The sequence below is a fragment of the Panthera onca genome, chromosome D4 (genome assembly GCF_046562875.1).
Source record: "Panthera onca isolate mPanOnc1 chromosome D4, mPanOnc1 haplotype 2, whole genome shotgun sequence".
Taxonomy (NCBI): domain Eukaryota; kingdom Metazoa; phylum Chordata; class Mammalia; order Carnivora; family Felidae; genus Panthera; species Panthera onca.
Genome location: NC_138351.1, coordinates 60,773,202 through 60,793,258, shown reverse-complemented (window position 1 = coordinate 60,793,258; position 20,057 = coordinate 60,773,202). Strand labels below are relative to the sequence as shown.

Sequence of the window (20,057 nt, the reverse complement as noted above, 5' to 3'; positions counted from 1 at the left end):
GGCCCACCTGCAGCCTCAGTAGACACTCTCCCTTAGCGTGAGGCCCTGGCTCCACCTCTGGTTACCCTGTACCGTCCACATCATCACAGTTCAGTGTGCAAGACTTTGCCTTTTTCGTCAATAGCCTCCGCTCGGTGCTCTGCAGCTTAGTCTGTGCTCGTCAGCTATTTGGGCTGTCCTTTGTCATAAGATTTGCTGAATCACTCATGAAAATAACTCCCGAGCAACAGAAATGCTAGTTTAACTGGCACTGTGGTATTTTAAAAGGCACAAGGGCATTGTGGCTTAACCTTTTTGCTGGGTCCCAAGAGATGCACATGATGTGAAAAAGGGATCTGGCAGAAACACCAATATTACATTTACAGAATAATCGTCTTGGGATGGTTTGGCCAGGGTTTCCTAATTCTTTAATATCTGGATTTAATATCTGGATTTTCTTCACCATCAGATCAGTGGTGATGTGACACATGGTTGAAGTCTTTAACTATGGCCGTAATGGACTAGAAATTTCCCTATTGTTTTACCTCCCAGAAGCCATTGGCCCACTGTGCAATACAGAAAGATGTTTTCAAGTATTTGGCCATAGGTTTTCACATCGTTGAGGTTGACACTGAGTAAGGAAAACATTATTTCTGATTCCAATATTAAATGGGAAATAAATCCCAGATGTTCCTAAAGAACACTCAGGGAAATGTTTGCTGCCTGGGATTGGTGAAGAAAGGATGGCTTTTGCAACTTGCAGTTTCACTGGCTTTTCAATCATTTCCTCATATCCAGCAAAAGGAACCTCACGTTCTTTGAATCATGGCAGAGCTCTGTGGCCTTCAATCGCTCTTTCATGGGGGGCAACATTGTGCTTCCTGACCCACTGATCAGTTGGGCAACTTTAATCTTGAGGTTCTTAAAATTTAAAGGAGGATTAATAACGATGATCTGTTCACTAAATGCCTAAGATCAAATTCATAATAAAGTATTTTATAATGCTTTTCAACTATGCGGAAGAGCGTGCTGTTTGTGCGTTACACATTCTAAACACACCTGAAACACCACGCAGTGAGGCCCCTGAAATTGGGCTCCCAGGCTTAAGTCCCATGCTAGAACGTCTTCAGTAAGATCTGTTGGTTTGGGGTCTTCTTAGTTTTTAAATAATAACCAGACTGAACTTCTGTGACTAAAGGAAAACTTCACATTAACCATAGTTTATAAAATTTTCAACTACAACCACTAGTTAACCTAAAAACCTTAGTGCATAAAGAACTGAACCACGAAAGGGTTTTGTGCCGGCACTTTGCCTTCTGGTTTCCACTGCAGAGCACAGATTATCAGTAGAACGTGTGCAGTTCAAAGGCATGGTCGTCCCCTTCACACATTAGACACCACTTCGGACCTTGGGGATGATGGGCCCAGTCAAGTCTGCGAGCCTCCTCTTCCTCACTGGAAAGGAATGGAGAGGAGATATAAGCCAGTTGACTGTGTGCGTCGTGAACCATTTCTGTGGCTCTGAGAAAGCCCTGTGAAGCTTCTTGCTAACTTTTTGGTTAGCAAAGTGTGAAGTCTTTCTAAAGGACAGTTACGTGTGAGTTGTGTAAGGGCTCTCCCACTGGTCAGCGTTCACCGATGAGGGTCTGTGTTAGCGCTGACTCATTCATAAATTACTTCTAAGCCGCTGACCACACAGGCATAAAACCCACTTTCTCCACCGCCACGGTTTTTGCTTTGTACACAAGAGGCCCTGCAGTTGAAGCTCTTTCCTCCAGCTCAGATAAGAGCTAAAGTTCAGTTGATCTTAATGAGAGTAGGGTCTTAACCTGCTGGAATCAATTCCCACAGCTCTTTCTCAGAGCTCCTGGCCTGCCTCCTGCCTTGTAAAAAAGTTTCCACCCTGAAGATTACCTTGCAGCGTCTGTGTCCCCTCAGTGTTAACCTTGACATTTTCCCAGGAGCAAGACAATTGAAGCTCAAATACTGTTCACATACAAAGTAGTCAAATGCCATAAAGAGGAAAGCACTAGCCGGGAGGTTGCAGGCTCCAGTCATAACTTATAGGATGACTGGGGAGGGGGAAGGAGGCCCTTTGTTGTAACAAGGGGGAGTGTTTTGAAATGAATTACAGTGTAGGCAGATGAACATCAAGCAGCAGCAAGCTAGATCAGCCACAAGAGAAAGGTCAAAGAGGTCTGTAGAACTGGTGGGTGGCAGTCAAGGGGGCTGCTGGTGTGGCAGAGACAGGTAGCTATTGCAGAAGAGGAAAAAAGGCTGTCTATACTTAGATGTCTTCCAGTTCCCGAGCTGAGCCGGTAGACCTGCGGCCACCAGATCGACGCATACGAGCTGCAACAAGAACCGAATCAGCTTGTGCGTGACACGGAGCATATAAAGCAGAGCCGCCCAGGAAGGCGTGGTTACCCAGGTTGTGGCTGGGAGCAGGGGCACACAGGTCACCCAGTCCAGGGCTTGGAGTTCACCCTGTGCCTGAGCTCCTCCTACCCACCCCTCCACCCCTGTGAGAAGAGTAATGAATGGATGTCGGTGGGCAGTCTCCCACAGAGAAGACACTGCATCCGGCTCAGGTCCTAGAGACTACCAGAATGTCTGACAGCTTGGAAATGTCAGGGAACAAAACCCAAAGAGTGGAAACATTTTGTCCAAAGTGACCAGAGGGTTTACATGAACTAGACTTTTAAGTATCACGTTAGCAAGCATGCTAACACTCAGTACCTCACTGGAGCTCCACCACCAATTCTGGAATGTGGGCGTTGTTACCGTTCCCACTTACAGATAAGGAAAGTATGGCAGAAAGGCTATGTTTCTTGCTCGAAGTAATAAAGCTGGTAACAGACAGAAACAAGGTGTGTGGCTCATCTGGAGGCTCAGTCCAGCACCTCCCTCAGTACAACCTCGGTCTGTCTACATAGATTTTACACATCTGATCCTCACCAGGACATGAGCTCCTTTTCCCTGGAGAAGAAGAAAAGGTCTCAGGGTCCCTAAGAGCGAGTGGCAGAATCAGGACAGGAACTTGAGTCTCCAGTCCATGGCTCGGGGTACAGATAGGGATCCCAGATTTCTTTTTCCCCCACGTGCCCTCGCTGTGTATGCTGGGCTAGGTCTGTGCAGTTTCCCTAGCTGGCACTCACTCTTACAAGGACTGGATGGGGAGAAGGGCAAAGCGGCCACTTACTCAAGTATTATTTTTCTCCATTTTGAGGATGAAGGAAATTGAGGCCAAGAGAGGGAAGTAACTTGGCCCAAGTCACGGTGAGTATGTGACGGAACTGGAAGTAGGAGCCAAGTCTCCCCGTATCTTCCCTCAATTCAGTCTGCTTTTTACTTCCATTAAAGCAAAACCCTTATCATTGCAACTGCCAGACTCATTTACTGTCCAAGCCAGAAGGAATCTCAAGTCTTCTGGGCCAGCCTCTGTCTGCTGCTCGAACTCCTTGCACCACTTCCTGCCAAACTTGAACATCTCCATCATGTCTTTGAGAAGAATTTTAGATTCATTTATATATTCAATAGCATGTACTGGGTGCTATTATATGCCAAGCACAAGGATCAGAAATAAAGATCTAGCTTAACAGGGCACCAAGCTATACCAACAGTAAGTTTGATGAAATATTACAAGTACTCAGGTAGCTCTCTATCAGCTATGAGGCAGAATGAATGGTGGGGTCAGAAGGATGGCAGGGAATGGGTCCACTGAACCTTGAAGGGTAAAAGGATAGACCGTGGGAAGGGAAAGGTTAGGAGGAATGGCCCTCTACAGGGATACTTTGGCCTGGGTCACTGGGAGGCTCACTCAAGCTACCTGGCCTGGTTGGTGCTAATACAGAGCAAGAGGATGGCCTGTCAGGGGTGTCGAGAGAGAAGTCCAGCAGGGCCTCTCACCAAGAGGGGAGGTGGGGGGCACAGGCTCCGAGATCAGGCTGCAGCCCAAACCCTTCTTGCATCCAATGACTGCAGGTATTCTTATCTCTTGCCTCACTGTAGACTGGGGATGATAGTAGGATCTAATTCACCTGGTTGTTGGGAGCCTCACATACGTAAGATAGGAAGTGTTCACAGCAGTGCCTGGCACACAGGAAGCGCTGTGTAAGCATCAGCTATGATCGTTAAGGGTCATGTGGGCCGTGCCCAGGACTCGCTCCTGACAGCAGTGGGAGCCCAGCAAGTGTACTAAGCAGAGCGACAGAACAAACCTTGGGATGGGCACCCCGTGAGAGATCCTCGCCCTAGAGAAGCTGGAGAGCCCACAGAAGTCGCAGGATGTGAGGCGAATGCGCTGAGGGCTTGACATGAGGCAGGCAAGGGAGGTGGCCAGGAGGTGACTGACCGGCTGGGGAGAGGGCAGCATACAGGGAGAGGCCCAGATTTCTGGCTTGAATGGCTGTGAGGAAAGTTAACACCTTTTCCTGAGATGGTTTTGGGGGAAGATGATGGAATTGATCTGGGGTACTTGTTAGGAAAGTCTTCCTTGAGAATACAGAAGAGAGACTTTCCCATGAAGGAGTGTTTGCTGCCTTTAAACATGTTAATCCTCCTCCCCTCCCCACCTCCACACGTACAGCGGTCTTCACTTGGAGTTGGCAATTCAGATTTCATTAAGTGGAGAGAGCTTCGGGGGCAGATTTACAGGACCTGAGAGCCATGCTTAGCCTCTGAGCTATAAATAGTGTAGAGGGAGGAGTCATCTGAGGTATCGCTGTGGGAAAACATAGATGGGGATCCGCGGCTCCTCCCTGACACCGCCGTATGCCTGGTGCCCTACTCTCTCTCCACAGGACACTCTGTTAGCAGCTCGGTGCACAGGATGGGAAGGACCCAAGACACGCCAGTCAGAATGGGTCCCGGAAAGCTGCAGAGGCACTGGCTGACCTCTGGCCTCGGGGATCAATATCCCCCAAGGAAGAGCCCACCCACCCTACAGGCAGGCAAAACCCACTGGAGACTACCAAGTAGGGGGCCAGGAGCCAGCAGAGGCAGGCTTGAGTCAGAAAACTGGAGAGGCTGGGCCCGGTCCGCTCTCCTTGACAGTAAACACTGCTGACCACCACAGTGGCTGGGCAGGGCCTGCAGGAGGCTCTCGGGGATAAAGAAACATTCAGCTGGAAAGCATGGAAGCTTGCTTCATCGGAGCACTGACAGCGGGATGAGAACATGCTGCAAAGAAAGGACTTCTCTTTTGCAGGAGGAGACTGGTATGCTATCAGAAGCAGATGCGTTTCTGTTATAAAAATTAGCAGATGGGCACAAACTGGCCTTCAAAGCTAGAAATACTACTTCACCAAACAACACTCGATGTTGCATGTAATCACTTAAATGACTCTGCTCTAATTCCTTTGGCGGGAAACCCCGAAGGAAGAGCTGCACAGTTCCTTGGGGTGACCCGGAGGCCCATTATTTTTATCACCTGTCAGTCCTGTCCAGGAAACTGCCACAGTCTCACTTCCCACCGGCTTTCATCACCAAACTCCTGGTCCTACCTCTGCCCATTCTGTTCCTTCTGCTTGGAATGCCCTTCCTTCCCTTCTCTGTGAGTTCCTGCTTTTCCTTCTAGGTCTAACTCCCTCTAACAGTCCCTCCAAACCTTTTGGATCTTTGTCTCTCCTATCTAAAATACTAGGTCCCCCCACCAAGAATGCCTCCTGACCTCCCCCACCATCTAGCACTTCCTTGCAAGGCTGGCTAAAGGCCCACTTCCAATGGGGATGTTTTGCTTAACTGGACTCTGTCTTCACAAGTCACTTCCTCACGTTGTCTGGGTACAGGGTGTAGGCATTCTTGAATTTTTAGGCACTCCCTTGAGTCTTTTCTCTCCCGTAAGGTTGTTTTAAAGGCTCTGGAGTCAAGGAACTAGCCTTTCTGCTCCCTTTATGTCCCCTGGCACAGTCCTGGGACACAAAAGTTGCTCGAAAAGTGCCTGCTGTAATCTCTGGTGTGATTTGGCTGAGCCACTGCCTAGAAGGACAGTCCCTCCCAGGCTTCTGTTTTCCTGTAAGGGAACTGGGGGGTGAAGGCCTTCCAGCTCCAGCACCCTAGGGTCCGGCCAGAACCTCAGAAGCTGCTGGAGATAGGAGTCAGGCCTGGGATTTGGAGTCACAGACTCTCAGGACTGGGCGTGTCCCCAAGGGCCAGGTTATCCAACCCACAGCTGATCCTGGTGCCCCTCCCCCACCGCAGCACCCCTGACCTCCAGTCATCTGGAACTTCCGTCCCTAGAAAAGGCCTCCAGACCATTTTGCCACTAGAAGACAAAAGCTGGGTTAGCCCTGGGATAGGCAGCCCTGGGCACAAAAGCAGCTTAATCTAAACTGGGAGGGGAAAATGTCAGGCTACGGCATGTTGGAACAGAACTCAAGGCCTTTAGTGCTGGTTTTGAAGCCAGATCACAGCTGGCCACAAGCATCTAGATTGCTGGCCTTCCTCAACAGTTCAGGGTAGCTATCACCTCTGTTATAATGACTGATAATTATTTGTTTGTGTTTATTTTAAATAAGGGCACTTCAGATAAACCAGGATACTAGGTGCATTTTTGTCTCTTTGTTGTATGGACTTTTCTAGACCCGCAACTCTAGAAAAAAGTGGCATCTATGTGGCGAGCAATGAATGAATAACTTCTTATAGGTACTGTGGTAGCACTCTATCAACTGAGGCATAAGAACGATGTGGTCAGAAGGATGGCAGGGAACATGTCCCTCTAGAGCAGGAACCTGTAACTTCAACACCCAGCGCCCTACAGGACTTTGACCAACGTTTGTTGAATTGAGTAACTCAATCTAAAGTGTACGTGGTTCTCTGTGCATCGGGTCTGTGCACACACACCTACACACCCCCCTCTATTTTTCCGGGTGTTAACCTAGCCTCAGATTTGAGATGTGCTTTAGTATTAGGCTATTTGCATTTTGCTGAGTGCTCGAAGCAAAAACCAAAACCCCCATGTGTAGAACAGGCTTGAATCTGATCAAAAACTCACCGAAGACCTTTTCCTTTAGAACATATAGTTATTTCATAATCCAATCCCAGAAAGAAGCTCTCATCCTTTTTCTTTCTTTCTGAACTTGTTACACTTCCTTCTCTTTGGTAACAAGAATAATGTAACTTGGTTTGTCTTCTTGCCTTGGTTCTAGAAAACTCACAGCTAAATGTAATGATCAATTATGTTAACATATTAGGCCTCCTCCTTTTCTTGCTGTTTTTCCCTCTTATTTTCCTACAGCCTTAGCAGACATAGTCCATTTTGGACACAGTATCAAGTCCTTTTAGCAGCCAGCAGGAATACCCATCATAAATAACTATGCACAGAGGTTGAGAACAACAGACGCCTGTAAGTCAGTCAATGACTGATCTCACTTTTCATTAACTGACTTGTATACCTATTGGGCAGATGCTCATAAAAATGTGACATTTTCTTTTGTTTCCTTTTTGGAAAAAAAATAATAACTATGCCTTTAACTAAGAAGAAATGAATGTAACCTGTTTAACTTACATTTTCAACTTTTACCTTAAAGTGCTATGAGGTTTCCCAGGCATGGGGTTTGGGTAGTGGTGCTAGTTGGTGGCTTTGGGGGCAGGGACTAGAGCCAGACCCGATGGTCCTGAGAGGACTCTGAGCTCAGAGGAGGGTATTCAAAGAGGAAAAGACTCACGGTGAGCCTGTGGCCCGCCACATGTCCTCTCACTCAGCCAAACAAGGCGCCCAGGGTGCGCTCGGGCTCCAGCCCTGCGCTGTGCTGAGCCCCCCGGGGAGGGGAGGAGTGCTCAGTGCAGATGAAGCACCCACAGTCTAGGGGAGGCAGCAGGCCGGGCGCCAATACAGAAAACTAGGAAATGTAACCAAGGTGGTGAGGCTCAAGAAGAGGGCTCCCTTGGAGAAGGTATCAGTGGAACATTCCCTGCCATATCCGCACACCACCCCCACAACCTCCAGGACAGGTGGGAAAGCCACGGGCAGGTTTTTGGGTAGCGCATTTCCACTTACCAAGGTCGTTGTTGTTCATCATTGCGTTGGACGCCCGCAGCCGGGGCCCCTGCTGGGTAAAGTGGTAGCCGAATTTGAGAAGCGTTGCGTTTTTTTCCAACATGTTTACTATCTCCATTTCCACTTTGTTGCCCAGAGGTTGGCTCTTTGGTCAAGAAAAGAACAGGAGTCACTACTCATCCCTTTTGTGCAGGAATCTTTTCTACTAGCAGAAACCCTGCGTGGTGGGCGGGGATTTTAACCACTCCCCGACTCCACCCCCAAGAACGGGGAATTGGAAGTTTGGAGAAGGTGAAGGGTCACACACCAGGAGCGAATGAGCTGGGATTCAAACCCAGGCCTGCTGGATGCCAAGAACAGATCTTTTCGTTGCCCCACAGCATCCTTTCTACAAAACTCGAGCAGGAAGGATCTTCAACGAGTCTCAAGGAGATTAAAAATTCCACTGCCCTGGCTATACCCCATATTAATTAAATCCAACTCTCCAGGAATGAGACTCAGGTGTTTGTGGCTTTTAAAACTCCCAGGTGATGTCAATATACAGCCAGGTTTGGTAACCAGTTACTTAGACGAATCCTTTCAATTTCCAAATGAAGGAAATGGAGAGACCCAGAGAGGGGAAAGGATTTGCCTAAGGTCACACAGTAAGTTGGGAATGCCCAGAGTTCATTTTTCTGAAGCCTCCTTCTGATCATGTTAGTTCCCTACCCCAAGATCTCTAGTGACAAAGATTGAAAGAAAACAAAAGAAAAGGAAAAACCTTACAATATACAATCTTGAGAAGGATATAATGAGGATGTTCAGTCTTGCTTATAATAGTGGGGGAAAAGGGAAGCAACTTAGACATTCATGGAGAGTTGTTCCAATAATATCAAATGATAATTGAGTTTTACAAGAGAACATGACAGATATCAGATGATAATGCAAATCTTTGGTCACAGGCCTGGGAAGATGACCATGAAACAATATGGAGAAAAAAAAGCCCAGTTGCAAAACAGGTCATATTTAAGTAAAGTTACATGGATTTTCCATACACATATATATGCCTAGAAAGAGCCAGCCAGTGTGCTGGTGGTGGTGGGATTTGGGAGAGATTTTATTTTCTTCTTTGTATCTTATTGTTTGAGTTTTCTGTTACTATGTATAATAACACATACAAAATAAACATAATCTTGGGGCACCTGAATGGCTCAGTCCGTTGAGCATCTGACTTCAGCTCAGGTCACGATCTCACAATTTGTGGGTTCGAGCCCTTGCACTGACAGTGAGGAGCCTGCTTCAAAGTCTCTGTGTCCCTCTCTCTCTGAGCCTTCCCTGCTCGTGCACACTCTCTCTGTGTCTCAAAAATAAACATTAAAAAACATTCAAAATAAACACAATCTTTTAAAAAGTTTTTATTTATTTCTGAGAGAAAGAGAGGGGGTGGGGAGAGAGAGAGAGAGAGAGAGAGAGAGAGAGCGAGCGCCCAAGCAAGCTCGTGTCCAAGTGGGGGAGGGGCGGAGAGAGCAAATCCCAAGCAGGCTCTGCACTGTCAGTGTAGAGCTCGATCCCACGATCTCACTGAGGTCACATCATGACCTGAGTCAACATCAAGAGTCAGAGGCTTAACCGACTGAACCACCCAAGCACCCCTCAAAATAAACATAATCTTAAAGAGATCCAAAAAGACATGGAGAGCAAACTAAACATTACATCAAGGTTTAAAGACCTTCCCCCTCAGGGCAGGAACAAGACAAGAATGTTCACTTTCACTAATACTGTCCTGGGGGTCCTAGCCGGGACAATGAGGTTCCCTTCACCCATCTCACCCCCCACCTCACCCCTCACCTCTGGCAACACCAATTTGTTCTCTATCTATGACCTTGGTTGTCTTCTGGTTTTGTTTTTGCTTAGATTCCACATATAAGTGAGATCCTAGGTATCTGTCCTTCTCAGTTTGACTTGCTTCACTCAGCATGATGCCCTCAAGCTTCATCCATGCCTTGCACATGGCAAGATTTCCTTCTTTTTTAGGGCCGAGTAATATTCCATTGCATATATATACACCACATCTTCCATTCACCCCCTGGTGGGCACTTAAGTTGTTTCCATATCTTGGCTACTGTAAATAATGCTGCAGTGGACATGAGGGTGCATATATCTTTCTGAATTAGTGTTTCTGTTTTATTCAGATAAACACCCAGGAGTGGGATTGCTGGATCTTATGGCAGATAGATTGGTTTAATTAACATTTTGAGGAACCTCCATACTGTTTTCCACAGTGGCTGCACTGAGTCACATTCCCACCAGTAGAGCACAAGGGTTTCCTTTTCTCCATATCCTTACCAACACTTGTTATTTCTTGTCCTTTTTATTTTAGGTATTCTAACAGGTGTGAGGTGATAGCTTATTGTGGTTTTGATTTGCATTTCCCTGATGATCAGTGGTGTCGAGCATCTTTTCATGTACCTGTTGGCCATCTGTATGTTTTCTTTGGAAAAATGTCTATTCAGATCTTCTATTTTTTGATCGAATTTTGAAATCTGAATAATTAAATAAAATTTAAAATTCAGTTCCTTAGTTGCACTGGCAATTAGGTCAGTGCAGATACAGAACATTTCCATCATCACAGAAGATTCTTTTCAATGGTGCTCCCCTAGACTGTGAACCCTTGGATAGCACACAATACCCAGCATCTCCAGGTCAAGGTCAAGGAATTGAACTGAATGGAGGAAATAGGAACACGGTTGATGCACAACAACACAGGAGGGTTGAGAGGACACATTAGCCCACCATCCAAAGGGACAAGCATGTACCACAGTTGAGACTCTTGCTGGAGGACTCCTCCCAGGTACTCTGACTTCACGAGAGCCTGTCTGAGTTCACACGGGGCCGGCAACGCCAAGCTGGGCAGGTAGAGTGACACTGGCGAAGTTCCATCACCCATCTGTCACGGCTCCTGAAAGGGCTGAGAAGAGCTCAGGCCTGTCCTCAGAGGACTCAGCACAGCCCTGGGCTCTGGTCCGCTTGGCCTGGCCGGTAGTACAGGGACCATATAAGGGCCCGAGAAGGAACTGGAAGGTCCTCCGCCCACCCCACTTGGCAGGAAGCCTGGCCTCTCCTTGAGGTCACTTTCCGGGAAAGCTCTATTAGGACTTAGGATGGGCTGGTCTCAGGAAGCACTGATCTCCCCTGAGTGGAGGGGCTTCCAGCATCTTCAAGGGCTGCTTCCGCAGAGCTGACACTCCATGCCGCTCGGTCCAAAGCACCAAGCACCCGGTGCAAACTGCCCCCTTTCAACCTCCCTCACCACTGGGGAGGCAGGGCAGGCAGGGACTGGCCCTTCTGTCTTAGAGATGAGTCAACTGAACCCATGTGTTCATGGGAGCTGGACTGTGCTCCCTCTGTTTAATGCCAGAGCCAGGGCTTGACCTTGACCTGACACTGGAAGGACTTCAGAGGATCCTCTAGGCCCACATTCTCAAACTAGGGTCCAATATCCCTGGGATACATGCAGAGGTTTCTGGGTATATTCAAGAAAATACAGGATTCTACTAGATAATCATGGCCAGCCTTCCCAGAGTGTCAATCTTTGACCAAAACTATTATTTTTACATTAAAGAGTAAAATAGAAAATGTGCACACATCTTAAGAAGCGTCACACTTGCTTTATCTCAGGCTGTCCCTCTTCAGCGACTCTGAGACTAGAAGGTCTCAATCATTTCAGATGAGAGAAGAGCCCTTGGGGACACTGCCAGGACTAAAACTCTGATCTCTTACTTATTTTTCAAATATTTGTTACTGAGTGATCATTGTGTGTGAGGCAATGCCATAAGCACTTTTGATAAGCTAACTCATTTTCTCCTCCCCATACATCTATGGAGCATGTACGATTAATTTCTTCCTGTAGGTGAGGTACATGAAGAACAGAGTATTAATAAATTTCCCCCAAATCACAGAGCCAGTTGGTTACAGAACCTGGATTTGAACACAGGAGTTTCACTCCAGGGTTTGCTGGTTCCCACCTCACTTGGGTGTAGGGCTGATAACGGGGGCTACAGGCAGATGGGGTTTGGCTCAGAGTGCGGGATTGTGATCTAACCAGTAACAGTGTCTGCACATGGAAGGAACTGTCTGGTAAGGCCATAGACTGCCCGTCCCTGGAGGTGTATGGACAGAGGGCAGGGTGGTGCCTTGGGAGAGTCTCCTAGACGTCATTAGGAGTGGGGAAGGCCTAGGTTCTGTGACCTTTAAGGCCCCTGGGACCTGCATTCTGTGTATCCATGAATGGCTTGCTTGGAGGGCATTAAAAAATTAGGCCACCTGGACAGTGGGTGAGGGGCAGTTAGGAGCCCCTGGACAGCAGAACCCAAGGGCAGGTCATGCCAGGACTGGCCACAGCAGACTCTGGCAGCACAGCCAGGGAGATAAGGGTGGGGAAGAACTCTTGCCACCCCCACCTTCAGATGTGCTTAAGAATTAAACCAATCACTTGGGAATAAATATAATCTCATTATTAAACATTCAGATGATACTAAGACAGATTGAATAAAGTCAGAGAGTTTCCCTCACCTCCCTTATCCGAATCCTACCCCCTTTCTACAGAGTGAGCACCATGGCCAATGGGGTGTGTTGCCTTGGATTGTGTCTATGAAGTATATAATAAAAGTACACGGAGTTTTAAATGTTTTTCTTAAATGGAGTCGTATCATCTGCATTGTTCTGCAACGTGCGTTGTTCATGTAACATTTTCTGGAGATATTTCCAAGTCAGTACATTCAGAGCTTCTTCATCCCTTTGAACGGCTTCAGGGGATGCCCGGATACAGCTGGATATTTAGTTCGCTTCTGTTTTCCTCGTTACACGCCAGGCGGCAGTGGCTTTGCAGGGGCGGGAGCCAGTCTTTCGGCTGGACGTGGGGCTGTGGAATGGCTAATGGCTGGGTTCAAAGACAGGCGTATTTGGGGTTAAAACTGTGACTGCTCTGCCAAGAGGGTACAAATGCTGACGGGCCCTTCGGCAGTGACAACGGCTTCCGTTTCCTCACACCTTTCCTGTGGCTGAGTATTATCAGTCTGATGAGAAGATGACCAGATTCGCTGGCTTAAGAACCACCAACCAATGCCTGAGGTGGAATTCAGCTGTGGCCTAGAGTGGCTGGCTCTGAGACCCCCATTGTGGCCAGAGGCACCACGGGCATCAAGAAGCTCACTCTGTACATCTGATGGGGCCAATCATAGCCTTTTCTTTGTGATACAGAAGATGTGGGCAACTGGGAATACTTGAGAAAACAATAGAAAGGAGCCCTGGGAATTATCTAGTCCGAGTTGAGTCACAAATGCCGGCTGATATTAAAATTCCTTCAAAATCGCAGCTGCCTAGTTCGGTTCTCCCTACACGCTCCTGGGGATGGGAGCACATCACCTGTGAGGCACCCTGCTCCATCCCTGGGTACCTCTGCTGGTTAGAAAGGTCTTTCTGGCCAAACTGCAGCAAAGGAAAAGAGCCCAGCGGATTCTCACTTTGGTGATTTTAAAGTATATCTGCCAATTCTTTGATCCTTCTCCCTTCCAAAGGCGGAACCTAATTCCCCACCCCTTGAGGGTGGTTGTGCTTAGTAACTCACTTCTCACAGATAGACCATGGCAGAAGTGACTGTGTAACTTCCAAGGTTGGCTCATAAAAGGCATTTGTGGCTTTCTTCTTTCTCCGCGTTGGATCGTTCGCTCTGGGAGAAGTTGGCTGCCATCTAGTGAGGACACTCAAGCAGACACTCAAGCCTGGTGAAGAGGTCCACAAGGCAAGGAACTAATCCTGCCAACAGCCATGGAGGAAGCCATCTTGGAAGCAATTGCTCCAGCCCTGGTCAGGCCTTCAGACTGCACTCTACTGCAATCTTGTCAGAGATCTTGGGCTAGAACCATGCGACCAAACTGCTCCTGGATTCCTGGCTCTCAGAAACTGTGAGCTCATACATGTTCATTGTTATTTTAAGCTGCTAAGTTTTGAAGGGTAATCTGTTACACAGCTATAGATAACTGATACACTCACAGGCAATGCTGAGCAATAAAAGCCAGGCACAAAACAGCACATACATGGGATTCCATTTACGTGACATTTAAGAGCAGGCAAAACTTATCTATGGTGATAGAAATCATGACATGATTGCATTTGGAGAGTATTAATTGAGGGGGGAGCATATGAGGTGCTGGAAATGTTCTGTGCCTTGATCTTGGTGCTGATTACCCAGGTCTGTGTATTATACAATATATTATTATATAATAATATAACAATTATACAGGTATATAAATCCATATAAATATAAATATAAATATAAATATAAATATAAATATAAATATAAATATAAATATAAATATAAATATAAATATATATCCATTGAGCTGTCCACTTAGGGTATATTTGTTACTATATGTAAGTTACATTTTCATAAAAAGTAAACATAAGTAGAAAAGAAAATAAGGGAGGAGAGGAAGGAGATAAAAAGTTGTTTCCTGCAGGAGCACCTGGGTGGCTCAGTCGGTTAAGCGTCCGACTTCAGCTCAGGTCATGATCTCACGGTTTGTGGGTTTGAGCCCCGCATCGGGCTCTGTGCTGACAGCTCATAAGCCTGGAGCCTGCTTCGGATTCTGTGTCTCCCTCTCTTCTGTGTCTCCCTCTTTCTCTGCCCCTCCCCTGCTTATGCTCGCTCTCTCTCTTACTCTCTCTCTCTCTCTCAAAAATCAACAAAATTTTTTTAAAAAGTTGTGTCCTGCACAGGATACAGCTAGAATCTCTCAGAGGTCAATGCCCCCCAGCCTACTCTTCCACCACCAACTGATCTAATTAACAATAGAAATATCACCTCTCCTTTATTGAGAGAAGACACATTCCAGGTCCATTTTAGAGGTGAGGAAACTGAGGCATTGGTACATTAAGTGACTCCTCCCCACCATTACACAGCAAGAATGTGACAGAGCTGAGGCTTAGCTTGGATTTGATCCTTGTTTGACTTCAAGTGTCAGAGACTTGAAGACAGATAACCCCTGGGTCAGTCTGTCTCCTGTCTGGAAAGCTCTTGGCTTTTCAGAACAGAGTGTAGCCTCCACTGGGGGCTGGACATGGTGCAATATGGTTATGGTCACAAATCTTTATTCTGACTCATGCTGATCTGCGTAGGAAAGTGATTTTCTCAACATCATATTGTTTTTCCCTCATTTCCACTGACTCTATCTCATTTCTCCCTGAGGAGCAAGGTCAGTAAAAGGCCATAATTGGCATTTCGAGGAAGTGATGGTGACACATGCCTGTTCTCCCACAGAGGCTGGATATTTCCAGGCTGAATTACTTTAGTACACACAGACACAAAAATCGTGCACAAGCCAGGAGCTGCTGCCTAGAAGCTGAATGTATAAGGAACAAAAGAGAGAACATGACTGGTCAAGAGGTCTTGCTCACGTGGTTTCAAGAGTGTGTTTTCCTTTTTTTTTTTTGCAGACAAAAGTCATATTCATCCTATCCTCATTTTTTTTTTTTTAATTTTAATGTGTATTTATTTTTTGAGAGAGAGAGAGAGAGATAGAGCACAAGCAGGGAAGGGGCAAGAGAGAGAGGGAGACACAGAATCCGAAGCAGGCTCCAGGCCCTGAGCTGTCAGCACAGAGCCCGACGTGGGGCTCGAACCCACAGACCGTGAGACCATGACCTGAGCCAAAGTCTGGCGCTTAACCGACTGAGCCACCCAGGGGCCCCCTATTCATCCTCATTTAAAAGAAAAATTTAGCCAGCTGCCATGACTGTGTAATCTAAAGGGGGTGTCACCATATGTGAAAACCTTCAGGATCTTAGTCCATTGTGGCTTTTGTTTTCTTCTTCCTTCCTTCCTTCCTTTCCTTTTTTTTTTTTAATTTATTTTTGAGAGAGAGACAGAGCATGAGCAGGGGAGGGACACAGAGAGACAGAAACACAGAATCTGAAGCAGGCTCCAGGCTCCGAGCTGTCAGCACAGGGCCCGACGCGGGGCTCGAACTCGTGAACAGTGAGACCATGACCTGAGCATGACACTTAACCGACTGAGCCACCCAGGTGCCCCTTGTTTTCTTTCTAAATTTATTTGCGCTAGGAAGCTAATCCAATCTGGGTAAACAAGAAAATGCAATCTATTCCTTTAGCCTCATTTCAAAATATGAAGTGTATCCTCACTGTCAAATATTGGAATGAAATGTGAGAAATCCAGCCAATACTCCCCAGACATTGCACATACCTTTATTTGGTGAGGGGTCATGTTTCAAGGGGAGACCTTGTCTGTTCTGAGGGGCAGGGAGAACCCTGTGCCCTGGGGTCCTAGGGAAGGGCCTACTGGGAGCGGCTTTGATGGGAGTAAGGAGGGCAAAACAAGAGGGACAGAGAATCACCATTTGGATTTGGCCAACTTGGGATGGAGACGGCTGGCAGGCACCCCATATGTGGCCCCTGCTCCTGGGGGCTGAGGGTCTCTCCCGTCCACCCGTAAATGCAGCCCGTCTGGAAGGTGGGATACCTCAGTTCTGGCCCAGGTCTGACACTAACTTGATCCGTGACCTCAGCACGTCCCATCCCTTCTTTGATCCTCAATTTCTCCACCTGCAAAAGGAGGGCTGGGCTAGATGTTTCCTCAATGCCCTCATCTCTGGGTCAGGACCTCTCTGCCCCCTCCCACCCTCACTGCCGGCTCAGGGCCACTTCAGATGGCAGCACAACATTGCTCGGAGATAAAGAGAGATGGCTAGGTAAACAAACAGCCCCAGGATCCCAGTTCCCAGATTTGGGTCCTGAGCCAGCCAGCAAGGCTCTTGTCACCAGGGTAGAACTCCACAAGTCCCTTTCTCCTTTCTTTGGCCGTATAAGGAAGAAGGAGGACAGAGGCTCACTAACACAGGTTACAGGCACAAGAACTGAAGGGAAAGCTGTGGCCTCTGAGGACCGCGGTGACTAACCAAGAATGAGGAATAAATCAAATGCCACTCATCACCTCCTCTTTGGCACATGCCTCAGGGCCCAGAGCTGGGGCACCGTGGAGAGTTGCACTGTGAGAGGCACGGGTGGCCTTCCCTAGACTGCAGGCCTGCGGGAAGACCACCCTACGGACTCCCCTCATCTGGGCAGTCATAGCACCCCTGCCCCCCCGCCCCCCTGGTCTCCCAGGTGCTGATGCCTGCCCTCAATTCTCTCCTACCCAGGTAGGAACCATCTTCCTGGAACATGGCACGGACTGGTGCAGATCACAGCCCACAGCCCACTTTCACTCAACCTCCCCAGTCAGAGCACTTTGGATGTCCAGCTCCCTCTCTGGCTTCCTCCGGGGCACCATTAATCTTGTTTGGATGGGCTCCATGGCTTTTCCCCTCTCATTCTTTTTGTTCATGAGGTTCACTGCACCTGAGATGTCACGGCCTCTGCCTCACACTCTGAGATGCTATCCCCCCTATGAGTTTGTCTCAAACTCCATCTCCCCCGGCAAGCCCTCCGTGATGCCCGCTCCTGACTGAGACTGCTTCCCCAAAGGCCTGCCGTCTGTGGCTGGCTGAAGCACCCGGTTTGATGATCATTTCTGTACTTGTCTGCCTTCCTGTCTAGCGTGGACTCACCGGAGGGCACAGCCGGTGCCTCATTCACACACAGAGCCCACGGTGCAGCCCTGGGGTTCAGCCAGCAGTCATCAAACGCTGAGATGAACCAGAAAAGAGGCTCCCACGATGGCGGGGGGAGGTGGTGACCAGCGCTCTAGCCTCACACCAAGGGAAAGGGACTGCTGAGGAAAGCCAAGTAAGGCCCACACAAACCAAGGAGGAGTCGAGGGCCCAGGGAGGCACACTTCTCGGACTGTGGAGTCACATCAACCTGGGCTTAATCTTGCCTCTGTCACTTCCCGTGTGCCTGTGGGCAGGTTACAGAACCTGCCTGGGCCTTTCGTTTCCTCACCTACAAGACAGGGGTGGGTCATAATACCCACTCACAAAAAGTCTTTGGGAGCATTAAATGAGATAATGGATGCATGGTACCTACTCAGTAAATCAACTCTTAGAATTGTGTGTGAATTCTCTAGGTCACCTTCAGAGTAATTATGAAAGTCAACAACTTTATAGATGATATCTGCCATCTCCTTAGAAGTAGAGATTCTTATTATCCCCATTTTACATGTGAGGAAACTGAGGCTCAGGGAAGTGAATGTTCTCACCCTGGAGTGTTCAGGGAAGGGGAGGGTGATAGTCCTGGCTCTGTCTCTGTGCTCAGCAGCGGTGGACAACAGTGAGAGGGAAGGTAGGCAGCTCACTCTCTGTCAGCTGTCAGCACAATGACCTGAGGCCAGTGCTCTGGGTCACTTTTGGCCAACATTCTGCCCTAGGAGTCAGGTTTCAGCTGACACTGGGTAGACCCTGACTCCCTGCCCAGCCAGGCCTGGAGTCACATGAGCAGCCAATCCCAAGCCTTGGCCCAGGGCTGCTGCTAAGCCTGCTGCATGCCTTCGTTCCAGTTGATCTGCCCCTCCTGCCTGCAATAAAGCAGGATCAGCAATGGCAGGAAGAGTGGGAGTGGGGAGGGGCTGGGAACGGGCGACGCAGCAGCAGGCCCCTGGCACGCGAGAGATGCAGGAGTCCGACGCAGCAAATTCACATGACAGGGCTGCCGAAGGCTTGTGTGGCTTCTTTATAGGAATTTTATAAAAGGGCCTTCTCTGGGCGAACAAGTCCCATACCAAGGCTTCGAGAGCAGGGTATAGGTTAGATATTTCCCCCTGCCCCCTGTGCAGTGAACAACATACACAACCACCCAGGGCAGGCCTGCTTACCAAGTGTCACCGAGGGGCCAAGTTCTGAGCTGGGTACTGGAATAAAGAGATGGCTCAGATACAGCACCAGCTTCTGGGAAGCTCATGGGAAGCCGAGGTGCTGGGAGAACACAGGGAGGGGACACCTAACTCTCTCTGAGGAGAGGGTTAGAGGCCCTATGGCAGGCTAATGGGAGAAAGTAGTGATATGCAGGCTCTCAAAAAAAAAAAAAAAAGTTGGATTTGTGGTGTTTGCCAATTTCCATAGTATAAATGCTTCCACCAGAGGTGACTTCAGGGTACCAGCGTGCCGTCACTGAAGTGGAATTGAGGACAGAAGCCTACAACCAGCTCTGGCATGCTGGCTCTAGAACACCACTGGGAAGAGAGGCTTCCACCGCATCCAGAAGGAAGAGGAGGGATTCTCCAGGCAGAGAAGGGGTAGGGGCAAGGGAGGATGTTCCAGAAGGAGAGACGACGACAGCAAAGACATGGAGGTGCACAAGTAAGTAGTGAGCAAAGGTGAATCAAGGGGTTATGGTTGGGAAGGGCCGTCAAGGCCTTCTGGAACCTCGTAACGCTTTAGTTCTTGACTCACAGAGTGGTCACATGCCTGCCATGATTCATTAAGCTGCACATTGAAGTTCTGTGCGCTTTACCACGTGTGTGTGATATTTCACAATAAGGATGAAAAGCACAGATAGTCTCATTCAGGAATAACTGCTGTTTACAGTTCTATTTCCTTCCCATCTTTGTCCTGTGCACGTATTTATACGACCATTCAGCAAACATTTTCAGGTAGGAAGACAAAATTTCCCTATTCATAGACCACAAAGAAGAAAGCATTTCAACAATGAAAGCCACATGGTGTCATGGAAAGAGTGTGGGCTTTGGAGCCAGAGAGACCTGAATTCGAATCCTGCTTCCCAAAGGGCTAAGTGGGTGGTACTGAGAAAGTCGCTTGTCTTAGCCTGTCCGAGCTGCTTCTCTTCTGCAGGCTGAGTCAGGCAACACCCACGTCCTTCAGGGTTGTTGGGAAGGTCAGAGATGATGTGCGTTAGAGGCACCGCACAGAGCCCAGCCCACAACAGACCCTCAACACATGCAATATACAAGATATTGTAATTGGCATCATCTTAGAAAGTCAGAATTGAAAGGATTGCCAGATAATAAATGACTGACCCACAGAAGTTTCAGAGAAATGGTAACCCTATAAGGATAAAGTCAAATTAGCGTTTGCCCAGAGAATAAACTCAGTGGTAGGGAGACTCAAGAGCCCATTGAGTGGGGCAGGGG

At 48.1% G+C, this 20,057-nt stretch overlaps 1 protein-coding gene across 1 annotated transcript in view; it reads right to left on the bottom strand.

Annotated features, from left to right (window-relative positions):
* Window positions 1-449: 449 nt before the first annotated feature.
* The window catches only part of TMOD1 (tropomodulin 1), an 85,760-nt gene continuing 66,152 nt past the window's right edge, over window positions 450-20,057 (bottom strand). The window contains exons 9-10 of the mRNA XM_060609252.3: window positions 7,979-8,123; window positions 450-1,434 (exon numbers count right to left, since the gene is read on the bottom strand). Coding sequence (XP_060465235.1) covers window positions 1,370-1,434; window positions 7,979-8,123 — 210 coding nt within the window. The 3' untranslated portion in view covers window positions 450-1,369. The remainder of the gene's footprint in view (window positions 1,435-7,978; window positions 8,124-20,057) is intronic.